Consider the following 12,725-nt stretch of genomic DNA (forward strand, 5'->3'; position numbering starts at 1 on the left):
TCCTTCAAAAGAGTCCCCTTCTTTCGAAAAATCTTTTGCAAGAACTTGCTACTGTAGATGCAGCCCAAATGACCTGTGCCCTATGCTGCGGGGAAGCATTAGGGGGGCGGGGGTTGGGGGGTGGGAAATAACAGTTTCAGTTAATCTGTTCTGGGGGAAAATTGCTCCCTGATCTCGAAAACATCAATGCAATACTAAATGAGAAACAGCATCCTTCCTGATCACTCTCCATCTAGTGTCGTTTTTGTTTGTTTTTTTACCTTGGTGGATTGGCTTCAAGTTCTTGGAGCTTCTCTTCCAGCTTCCCTTGCGTTTCTGCCAACTCATCATACTCCTGATAAAAGGTTAAACACATTCAGTAAAGTATTAGCTTTAAATTTCTCATTTTTAAACAAAAAAGGAGAAAGTGAAGTACAGCAAACCCTTGATTTAACGGACTAACGGGGGGAAGGGGTGCCCATTAATGCTGAAAGTCCGTTATATTTGAATGGTTATACTGTATGATGATACACACGGGGAGGGATAATTGAGTGGTTTGAGGATTGGCCTGCTAAACCCAGGGTTGAGAGTTTAATCCTTGAGGAGGCCATTTAGGGATCTGAAGCAAATAGATGACCTCTGATGTCCCTTTCAGCTCTATGAGATAAGTATACCTCCATTAAAAAAAATGCACTGACTCTCCCAGCCCATCACTCACTCCTGTCCTCTGCTCCCATTCTTCCCACATATCTCCATCGCCCTCTCCCAATTACCAGGAAAGGGGATGAAGGCCAGCCTGTCCCCTTCCACCTGCTGTGGTTCCTCCGAGGCGCCCGCACAAAGGTAAAGCATGACCACCTCCAGCCTCTCAGCAGCCTCTGATACAATGTCTGCTGCTCAGCACCTTTTCAGGCAGCGGCGGCGTGCCAACAAGCTCCACGCATAACAGGCCAGGGAAGGGAGAGCTCCTATGTCCTATCGCAGCTTCTCCCCTGAGGCTCCTCTGGCCATGGTGGCCCCTCCAGCAGCTCTGGTGATTCCCCAGCATTTTTTCAGGGGGTTGGGGGCTGGCAGAGAGCATCCATTATTTCCAAAGTTTGCTACATCAGCATTCGTTAAATGGAGTGTTTACTGTAGCCATAGTGAACTGCCACATAATGATCACACAATTTAATGCAGTATGCATCTTTTTGTTCAGTTTCCCCATGACCATGTTAAACACATAAAAGGAAAATATTTTAACACATATGATGAGATTTAGATTCTCCACAGTTGTGAACAGTAACTTTTTAAAATTAAAATGGTTATATTATAGTAGAGCGCACAGCCCAAAAAGAACGGGGATGGATCCATCTCCCACTGAAGTCACTCAGATGTGTTTCAGTGGGCACTGAATCAAGCTGCTGGATCCCAAAAGCCTTGTTACTTCAGCCGTGTTTCACACATGTGACGTGCATTTCTACAATTACAGAAGACACAAACACAAAACCTTGCTTTCCTTAATAGTCATCACTCAGGTCAGAGAATATAATCCATTACAGTTCTGATGGAATGAGATACCAGACAATTCAACTCAATCACACTGGATGTTATGTATTTTGTATTCTGGTTTCCTTATTTAAGGCTTAATGGCTGTGTCTACACTAGCCAAAAACTTCGAAATGGCCATGCAAATGGCCATTTCGAAGTTTACTAATGAAGTGATCAAATACATATTCAGCGCCTCATTAGCATGCGGGCAGCCACGGCATTTCGAAATTGACACGGCTCACCGCCACGCGGCTCCTTTTCGAAAGGACCCCGCCTACTTCGAAGTCCCCTTATTCCTATCTGCTCATAGGAATAAGGGGACTTCGAAGTAGCCGAGGTCCTTTTGAAAAGGAGCCCCGTCTGGATGAGCCATGTGGCGGTGAGCCGCATCAATTTCGAAGTGCTGTGGCTGCCCGCATACAAATGAGGCGCTGAATATGTATTTCAGCGCTTCATTAGTAAACTCTGAAATCGAAGTTTTTGTCTAGTGTAGACGTAGCCAATATTTTATTTCACTGTGGAATGAAAAGTGAGATTTTCCCAAAATAAAAGAAAAACAGAAAATACTAAAGCATATGCAATACATTCAAGTTCAAAGAATTTTAAAGAAAAACATTTATAGACGGATACTGAGCTGTATCAACTGATGAGGAAGAGCTCACTGGAGCAAATTATAACCAATCTTCCCTCTTAGTTTTTCCATGGAATGAATTTTGTTATATGCAGCAAATTATGGAGGTAATGTGCAGATGTGCACCAAGCATTTTAGAACTCACTACTCAAAGAATTAAATTCAAGTTAAGAGAGAAATAATTTTGAAATTAAAACTACTACTACTTAACCCTTGTACTCCCTGTGGAGCATATGTCATCTACAAGTTTCCTCCACTTCACTCTGTCTTGGAAAAGAACTTCTAGCTAGTTCCAGGAGTAACTCAGTTGCTGTCCCTCAGTCTCAGTAGACCTTCTCTACGTTGTTCGAGGTCTTCCCCTTTTGTGTTTTCCTTATGGGTTCCATGTGAGAGCTTGATGGACTCTGCTGGATGATGATTTTCTGCGAGTATGGCCTAGCCATCCCCACTTTCTTCTTTTGATTTCGGTGCCAATTGGTTCTTGTCCTGCTCTGTTCCAAAGCACCTCATTTGTGACAAAGTCTTGTCATTTGATTTGAAGGATGTACTTCAGGCATCTGTTTAATGAATGTCTGTAGCTTGTGATTTGAAAACTTTTTAGCACGCCAGGTCTCGCACACATACAAGAGCATACTCTTCATATTTGTGTTGAAGATCCACAGTTTCATCTTCAGATGTTATTTGTGAACTCCATACAGGATGGAGAGTCTTGAATGTAGATGTTTGCTTTCTCTGTCTTGGCATTGATATCCTTATCTGTTACTCCAGGGTCCATTCCTTGTCATGGTGAGGCGACTTGTCTCTCTCAAGTACCCAGAGAGCTATGCCAGCAGAAGCTACAGCTCCTGAAAGGGTCACCCAAACTGGACAGGAAAAAGGGTTGAAACCAGACAATTTTGGATCATCTCTCCCTGAGTAAAAGGGGTTGGCTTAGGATTAACAATCCTATCCAAAAAATAAGTTATAGAAATATCTTCAAGGCACCTACAACTGCACAAGTCTTGGGAGGAGTTGACAATCTGCTCGGATTGAGTAGGAAGCATGGCAGGGAAAGCCAAAAGGAAGTTGCCCTGCAGATAACTGTTCTCTTACCCAGGACAACCACCCAGTTTGGTATGTGAAATGTTTGGACCACATATCAAGCGGTGAAGACAGCACAGATGAAATGCACAGACCAATCCCAAGATGTAACAAGTGTGTGCTAGGAGATGTGTGTGTTAGCTGTCAAGAAACAATATAAGAGACCCTGCATAGTCTCTTTAAGCACAGTGGCACTCATTCTGAAGGCTCAGACAGTAGCAGCCACCAGCAGTTCCATCTAAATCATGAATTAGAATTTGCCATCAAAAATGAAATGACAAAGTATCCTTTCTGAAGTCCCTGTAAGCATCAATAAATCTCATAACCCTCTGCTGAAAAACCAGTGGTGGACTATGTGAGAACTCCAGCATCTTGCAGACATTAACATACAAGAGGTTCTTCAATTCTGCCAAAGCTGTTTATAGACTGAGAAACAACGGAATCAATTCCCTTAGATCAAAGGATGGTACCCAACTCTTGAAAGACAATGAAGCCACTGCTTCTCACTGAGGGGGCACTATAATGAGTTCTTGAACCAGCCCTCAACCATGGTCTTAGAATCCCTTGACCAAATCCCTCAGCAACTGCCTAGAGATGATCTTGCAACACTTCCCACACTGAGCGAGGTCCAAACTTCCATCAAAGTGATGAAGTGAAACAAAGCAATTGGACTACACAGAATCCTCACCAAAGTCTTCAAAGAAGGCAGACCAGAGCTCCTCAAACAACTCCATCTCCTGATTCTCAAGATCTGGGATAGGTAGCAGATGCTGTGAGATTTCAGAGACGCACTGAAAGACATATTTCAAGAAGGGTGACAAGTTGGACTCTGGAAACTATCATGGCATCTCCCTCTTGGCAACAACAGGAAAATCTTAGCTTGAGTCCTTAGAAAAAGGTGCCAGCCACACTCAGAATAAATTCTCCCAGAATCCCAGTATGGCTTCCAACCATTCCAAGGAAAAGTGGACATGATCTTGACTGTCCAGCAACAGCAAGAAAAATGTTGCGAACAAAACCAAGCCTTATACAGGAGTTTCATCGATCTGGCCAAAGCACTTGACTCAGTCAGTCAATTGTAGTGCCCTGTGGACCATCCTCTCAAGGATCAGCTGCCCCACAAATTCATTAGAATTTTGAGGCCGCTTGTCAACAACATGACTGTGCTGGTTGTGCCAACGATATTGTATGCATGTGAAATCTGGACAACGTTCAAGCATCATTTGTAGGAACTTGAATAATATAACTAATGCTGCCTCAGGGGAATCCTAAATACCTCTTGAGAGGATAGGCTCATGAACACCAGCATCCTGAAAGAGATGAGCATGACCAGCATTTATCAACAACTTTGTTGGACTTGTCATGTGATTTGGATGTCTGAGCAGCACCTCCCAGAACAGATTTTGTCTTCCCTAAGTTGGAGGAATGATGGAGGAGTATTGGGGGCCTGAGGAAGCGATACAGGGACATGCTGAAGGCATAGATGACAAAGTGCAGCAGGGTTGTTGACACTTGGGAGAACCTTGCCAAAGACCATCCCCCGTGGAGAACAGTAATCCATGAGGGGGTGGCACAATATGAGAGGTCCTGCCACAGTGCAGACAAGGAGAGGCGAAGAAGAAAAGATCATCAAAAACTGCCCAATATCCCTCCCCCAGCTATCTGCCTCTTCTGTGATAAGACCTGCAGCTTCAGAATTGGGCTGATCAGCCATCAACAGATTCACAAATAGGAGGATGACATGAAGACATCCTACTCATTATCAAGTGACTGCCAAGATATAGTAAATAGTTGGACCTTTCTCCACCCCTACCCCCTGCTGTCTCAATGGGACCATAGTTGACCCAGTCTCCAACTCTGGCCCCTTGTTGCCACCCTGTGGTCATTCTGCAGTATAACTGTCTCTCCCACCAGATCCTTCCCTTTCCATTTTATCAGAAACAGCTGAACTCCAGGCACCTCTCATTGTCCTGGCATAACCAAATCCTTACCCTTCCTTTAATTTCTGATAAGAGGAGGTTGTATACCAAATTTGGTAGTCCTAGCTCTTACTATTTAGGAGGAGTGCTTAAACAAATAGGCTTACAGATGGACAGACACACCAACTTTCTAAAATATATTGTAGATGAGGAAAAGACCTTACTGACGGATGACTTTTCTTCAAAATTGCTGCACTCTTACAAATTGAAGACTTTTCCAAAAGTAGGGGAAAAACACATTTACAACTTTTTCCTCAATGCAGCAGAGGGACTTATCTGCCAACCACATTGGGTGGTACTTTCCTACCAAAACAAACTTTTCAGTAAGTGCCCCCATAAAATGCAATGGGAAGGAGGTCTGGAGGTTCTCCTGACACTGTATTTCACCACAATAGCTGAAACTATGAAAAATTCAAGAGTGGGGTGAGACAAAAAATACTCTAACCTGTTAGTTACCAATTTTCTTCACCGTGAGTGAAATGGATTAAGAGGTCTGACATATAATCTTGGCAGGTACTAGTAGCCTCTGCATTTGTGATGGGGGCTCCCAAAATATTGGTTCCTTGATGCTTATTAGTCTAGAGTATCTGCCACACTGAATAACTGCTATTGAAAATACATAAGGAGAAATGAAGAAATGGTGAAAGGGTATGGATGTACCCTAAAGGAAAAGGCAGCCTCAGGATAATTACCATCACTCTCATCAGTATCCATTACCAGTGAGAATGCAAGAATGGCCACCATGGGTCAGACCAAAGGTCTATCTAGCCCAGTACCCTGTCTTTCGACATAGGCCAATGCCTGATACCCGAGAGGGAATTATCAGAATAGATAACCACCAAAGCAATCCCTCTCCTGACATCCATTTCCAACCTCTGACAAAGAAAGGCTAGGGACACCATTCTTATCTATCCTGCCTAATATTCATTGATGAATCCAACTTCCATGGAGGAGAGGTTACTCTTCCTGTGCAGTAACGAGTTCTTCGAGATGGTTGTCCCAGTGGGTTCTCCACTTTAGGTGTGTCAGCACTGCTGTGCTCATGGGCCGAAGATTTTCTTAGCAGTGCCCCTCAGGTGGCTGCCCATGCGCACAGAGCACAGGCTCGAGATACCTGTGACAGCTACTGCACATGTGTGGGCAGCCTGTCACCTCTGCTCTTCTCTGATCCGGATGCCTAGGTAAAAATCTGACACAGAGGGGAGATGGGTGGGTGGTGGAGCACCCACAGGGTCAGTAACCTCTCCTTCTTTGAGGGTCCCCATGGGTACTTCACCTTAGGTGACTATAGAGCAGTTTCGAGGTTTGGAGGTGGGAACTTACGATATTGTGTGTCAGCTGATAATAGTACGGAGTGGCCGAACTTGGTTTGAGAGTCAGAGTAGGATTGTATGGCATACTGATGTGTAAAAGTATGTGCAGAGGCTCACGTTGCCACTCTCCATATGTCTTCTGGGGATACACCCTGGCGAAAGGCAGTAGATGCAGTCATTGCCCACGTGGAATATGCCCGAAGATTTGCAGAAGGCTGTTTATTCGCGTTAGCATAGGCGAGTCTTATGCATCCGAAAATCCACTTGGCAAATCTCTGCTTGGACATGGGCATGCAATGGGACCTATCCGCTGTAGAGATGAACGTTCGAGTTGTCTTATGGAAATCTCGTGTTCTTTGAAGGTAAAAGCCCAGTACTCGCTGTACATCCAGGGTATGCAGGGACCTGTGCTCATCACTGGCATGTGGTTTAGGGAAGAATACCGGTAGATGGACCGTCTCATTACAATGGAACAAGGTGAGCACTTTCAGGAGGAACTTAAGGTGTGTATGCAGTACCACTTAGTTTTTGTAAAAGGTTGTGTAGGGAGGCTCTTGCATGAGAACACTGATCTCTCCTACCCTGCGTGCCAATGTTATTACCACAAGGGAAGCTACCTTAAATGGAGAGAGGTAGCAGGGAGCTGGTGGTCAATGGTTCAAAGGGTTTCCCCATAAAAGACGTGAGAACTAAATTGAGGTCCCAAGCTGGTCCTGGGTCCTTAATTGGGGAAAACAAGTTTTGAAGACCCCTCAGGAATTGTTTGACCAAAGGTTGAGTAAAGACTGAACAGTGTTGAATTGGCAGGTGGAATGCTCATATGGCAGCTAGGTGGGTGAGGTAAGTAAGTATTTGTGGAACCCCTGATTGCATTGGGTCACATGATTGTGATTGGCACCATGACATAAAATGCTGCCACTTTTGAGAATACGCCTTTCTTGTTGTCAGTGCTGTTTGCCAGGATCATCTGAACTTGCGGTGGGAATAGGTGCTCCAGGTCTGTCAGCCAACAAGGTATTATGTATGCAGGAGGAGATGGGCGATGGCTGGGTAGCACACCGAGCTGTTCTTCTGAGCAAGGAGTCTCGGAACAAGAGGAAAGTAATGAGGGGGATACCTGGAGAAAACCAGCAGGTTGGAGAACCAGGTTTGTCTGGGCCATCTGAGTGCTAGGAGGATGACCCAAGCTCCATCCCACCTTACCTTGGCTATTGCCCTCTGAGTGAGGGGTATCAGTGGGAATACATACATGGGATGTTGAACGCATCCCCTAGAAAATTGTGGCCTAATCCAAATCTGGAGCAAAAGAGGGCAGAGAGCATTGGCAACTGTGGCAAAAAGGTCTATCATCGGGAAGTCCCACCTGTGGAAAACATGGTGGATAGAGGACTTGTTGATTTCCCACTTGTGAGAAAATGCAACAGATTGTCTGCAAGTATGTTGTTCTTACCTGGGATGTAAGCTGCAACAATGTGGACCTGCCAGAGTATACAGCACTCCCAGAGTAGTACTGCTTCCTCGAACAGTTGTTTCGAATGTACCCCACCATGCTTGTTTGTATAACGAATAGCTGTCATATTGTTAGTATGCTTACCGTAGTGTTGGAGATCTGGAGAGAGAAGTGTATGCATGTGTACCAAACTGCTCTCAACTCAAGAGACTGATGTATTGTAGATGCTCGTTTGGGTACCATGCACCCTGGATTACATGGTCCCCAAGATGAGCACCCCATCCCATGAGGGAGACATCTTATGAGATCGTGCACGTGGGAGGGGGTCTCTGGAAAAGCATCCCTATGCATACATTATTGGGTTGCGTCCACCAGGTGAGGGAGCTCCTGACATTGGCTGGGACATTCAGCATCTTGTTCAGCAGGCATAGGTGGGACCTGAATACCATTCTGAACCATACCTCTATGGGTCTCGTTCGTAAATGTGCATGTGGCACCACTGATATCGCTGCTGCTATGTGACCTAGTAGGCATAGGCACAGTCAGTGAAAGCTGCAGACCGTGACAAGGTCTTGTATTGCCTTCAGCCTGTGTGATGGAAGAGAGGATGTAGCAGTCTGGCAGTCTAGAAGTGCCCCATGAATTCGAGTCTTGGGGTTGGTGTAAGGGTGCACTTCTGAAGGTTTATACACAGGCTGATGCTGGAGAAAAGAGTTTTGGTGAACAAAATTGCTTGCTTGTTCTACGCCTGGGATTGACCCCTTATCAGGCAATTGTCTGGACAGGGAAAGATGGTTACTCCCTTTATTCTCGGGAAAGGGGTGACCCTCACTGCCAGGACCTTTGAAAAGATCCTTGGTGCTGTACATAGGCCAAAGGGAAGCACCCTGTATTGGTAATGTTGATTTGCAATGGTGAATCTGAGGAACTTCCTGTGTGCTGGGTGACTGGATACATGGAAGTATGCATGTTGTAGGTTGAGAGTGGACAGTCAGTCTCCTGTTTATAAAGTGGGAATAACAGTGGCTAGCATTACAATCTTGAATTTTTGACAGAGAATGTGCCAGTTCAGATATCTGAGGTCTAATGTGGGTCTCCAGCCCCCTGATTTCTTCTCCGTGACGAAGTACCTTGAACAGAGTCCCATTCCCCTGTTCTCGGTGGGTACCTCTTTCTATTGCCCCCCAACCGAAGTAACTGTTGTGCCTCTTGCATGAGCAGCAGCTTGTGAGAGGGGCCCCTGAAAAGGGACGGGGCAGGGAGGTGAACGAGATCACATAGCCTTTCTGCACAGTCTCCAGGACCCACTGGTTGTTCATGATGGTTCACCATGCAGGGCAGAATGCTGCTAGCCTGGAGCCGAAGATGGTGTGCGGCTCTATCTGGGGCCCATGATTTAAGGGGGCTGTCCAACTCTCGACCAAAACTTCAAAATGACTGGAGTGAAGGGGCCTGGTGAGTCAGGGATTGGGTTGAACATTGCTTCCTCCTCCTAGGCTCCTTCTGGAATCTTCTGTTTTCAAATTGCCTGTTATTAAAGGCCCGTGCTTTGTGTCTGTAGTTGGATTGTCTGTTTTGAGGGCGCTTAGAGGTGGTTGAATGGAAGCCCAGGGTACGCAAGGTTACCCTTGATTCTTTGATGTAGTGTAAAGTCTCATTAGTACTCTCAGCCAAGATGTGAGACATCTCAAAGGGCAGGTCTTCCACCATGGCCTGGACCTCTTTGGTGAGCCCGGACAGTTGTAGCGCGGACACTCACCTCATGACTACTGCACAGGCTAGGGACCTGGGCGCAGTATCTGCTGAGTCTAACGCAGATTGCAGGACTGTTTTTGCAACTAGACAGCCTGCACTCGTCAGTGCCTTGTATTGTTCTGCTCTGTTGTCAGGAATTGTATCTGAGAATGTGTAGAGCTTGTCGAAAACATGATGAGTACATTTGGCTAGCAGGGCCATATAATTGGCAATTCGAAGTTGCAGGCTGGCTGAGGAGTATGCTGTCTTCCCCATTGCATCCAGCCTTTTCCAGTCTTTGTCCCCCAGGGTTGACCCTGTAATTGTGTTGCTTTCCCCTCTGATTTACTGCATCCACTATCAATGGGGTGCAGTGTGGATGAGAGAAAAGGAATTCTGCACCCAAGGGGGCAATATAGTATTTGTACTCTAGCCTCTTTGAGGTGGGCAAGATTGAGGCTGGGGTATTCCAGAGGGGTTTGGCTGGCTCATTAATTGGAATTGCCAGTTTGTTACATGTAGATGCCTGGCATTTTTTTCTTTTGCTTTACATAAGAAGGGTCTGGACCTCTCCTCCTCTCGCCTCTTGGCTGAGGACACCTGGGCTGCCCCCTTAACTGCAGGGAGGGCAGCAGCACGGTTTTGAGGCGGTCCCTCTTGCTCTCAGCGACACAGAGCCCAATGAGGCATACAACCTCTTCATGCCTCTGGGGGATTTCCGCCTCTTTGTAGAGCTTGCCAGAGGTAGAGCCCTGTCAGTGCTCTCAGCCCCCTCTGGGATGCACCTGAGGGGAGAGTCTGTTTGCTCTGCAGGGGCAAAAGCCTACTCCATAAGCAAGATGCAAAGCTGCTGCTCTCTGGCTCTGCAGGATCATTTTGAAAGGCCCCTGGAGTGAGGACAGCCTTCAGTTTTGTGCTGGTATCCCAAACACCAGACACAGTGAGAGTGGCTCTCTGACAGAGGAACTGTGACGGCAGAGGCAGAGCACTTTTTAAAGCCTGGGAAACTGGACATGAGTAAGTGGCTGGCTGCACTTTAAAGTGGAGCCAGCAAACGGCATGGGCTAAATGGAAGAAGTGATGAGGATTGCTCATTGGTTCTCAAACCAGGTGTGGAATGGCATAAGACACACACAGGTTGGATCTAAGGACTACATTGAAATCAATGGATTCAGGGGAGGAACCACAGTTCTCATTTCTAGATCCCACGTACCTCAGTTTCAAGGTCCTGAGATCCTTCCATCATTACTCCTGGTGCTACTTACAAGATGATGCCAAACTTAAGCACAGAATCATAGAAGATTAGAGTCGGAAGAGACCTCAGAAGATGATCTAGTGCAAATCCTTGCTAAAAACCAACTACATCACCCAAGTGAAGGTTGTGTCAAGCATGGTGTTACAAATCTCTATGGATGGAGATTCCACCATCTCTATAGGCAACTCACTTCAGTGCTTCACCACCTTTGTCAAGGCAAGACTTAAACACCTCCAGGGATGGAGGCTCCACTACTACCCTGAGTAGACCATTCCAATGCTTCACCACCCTCCTAGTGAAAAATTTCTTCCTCATGTTCAACCTGGACCTTCCTAACCGCAATTTGAGACCATTGTTCCATGTTCTGCCATCCGCGACCACCCCCCTCAGTCTTCTCTTCTGCAGACTAAACAGTCCCAATCCCCTCAACCTTTTTTCACAGGTCATATGCTCCAGCCCCCTAATTATTTTGGTCACCCTCCACTGGACCCACTCCAGTGTATCCACATCCTTCCTATAGTTGGGGGCCCAGAAATCAACACAGTACTCCAGATGCGGTCTCACCAAAGTCGAATAAAGAGGAATAGTCACTTCTCTGGATCTACTGGCAACACTCCGCTTGATGCAACCTAATATGCCATTAGTCTTCTTGGCTACAACGGCACACTGTTAACTCACGTCCAGCTTCTCGTCCACTACAACTCCCAGGTCCTTTCCTGCAGAACTACTACTAAGCCAGCTGGACCCCAGCCTGTAACAATGCTTGGGATTCTTCCGGCCCAAGTCAGGACTCTGCACTTGTCCTTATTGAACCTCCTCAGATTTCGTGCAGCCCAGTCTTCCAATTTGTTGAAGTCACTCTGGACCCTATCCCTACCCTCCAGCGTATCTACCTCTCCCCCTAGCTTAGTGTCATCCACAAACTTGCTAAGGGTGCAATCCAACCCCTCATCCAGGTCATTGATAAATGTGTTGAACAGAACAGGACCCAGAACCAAACCTTGGGGCACTCCACTAGAAACCGACCGCCATCCCGACATCGAGCTGTTGATCACTACCCTCTGGGCCTGACCTTCCAGAGAGCTTTCTATCCATCTTACCATCCATTTATCCAATCCACATTCCTTTAACTTGCTGACAAGAATATGGTGGGAGACCGTATCAAAAGCTTTGCTAAAGTCAAGATAAGTCACATCCATTGATTTTCCCCTATCCACAGAGCCAGTTATCTCATTGTAGAAACTAATCAGATTGGTCAGGCATGACTTGCCCTTCATGAATCCATGCTGACTATTCCTGATCACTTTCCCCTCCTCTAAGTGCCTCAAAATGAGTTCCTTGAGGAGCTCCTCCATGACTTTTCCAGGGACTGATGTAAGACTGACTGGCCTATAGTTCCCTGGATCATCCTTCTTCCCTTTTTCAAAGATGGGCACTACATTTGCCTTTTTCCAATCATCTGTGATCTCTCCCGATCTCCACAACTTTATTATTCATCCCTGCTCACGTCATCTCCGCTGTCGCGTCAGGACCCTTTGCCGTGCTGCGAGTTCATCATTCAGTTTTTACAGACAGAGTTTGGTAAACAGAAACCCTTGTACTTATGGCGTTCTGTACCTTGCAGAGAGCAGTAAGGTCTCGATGTTTGCTTTTCACAAGGAACTCTGCAGTAATATCCCGTGGTGGTTTCACTTCAGATGCCTCCTTATACTGCTGATGGAGTTCTTTAATCTTCTCTTTTAAATTCACCATCTGGGAAGAAGGAAGGGGGAAA

General features: G+C 46.2%; 1 protein-coding gene across 2 annotated transcripts in view; it reads right to left on the bottom strand.

Moving 5' to 3' along the window:
* The window catches only part of KDM1A (lysine demethylase 1A), a 206,653-nt gene that overhangs the window by 46,364 nt on the left and 147,564 nt on the right, over positions 1 to 12,725 (bottom strand). For both annotated transcript variants that reach the window (XM_074976102.1, XM_074976101.1), the window contains 2 exons: positions 12,569 to 12,703; positions 261 to 334 (listed from right to left, as the gene is read on the bottom strand). In XM_074976102.1, the coding sequence (XP_074832203.1) occupies positions 261 to 334; positions 12,569 to 12,703 (209 nt within the window). The remainder of the gene's footprint in view (positions 1 to 260; positions 335 to 12,568; positions 12,704 to 12,725) is intronic.

This window comes from Carettochelys insculpta, chromosome 24 (assembly GCF_033958435.1).
Source record: "Carettochelys insculpta isolate YL-2023 chromosome 24, ASM3395843v1, whole genome shotgun sequence".
Classification (NCBI taxonomy): domain Eukaryota; kingdom Metazoa; phylum Chordata; order Testudines; family Carettochelyidae; genus Carettochelys; species Carettochelys insculpta.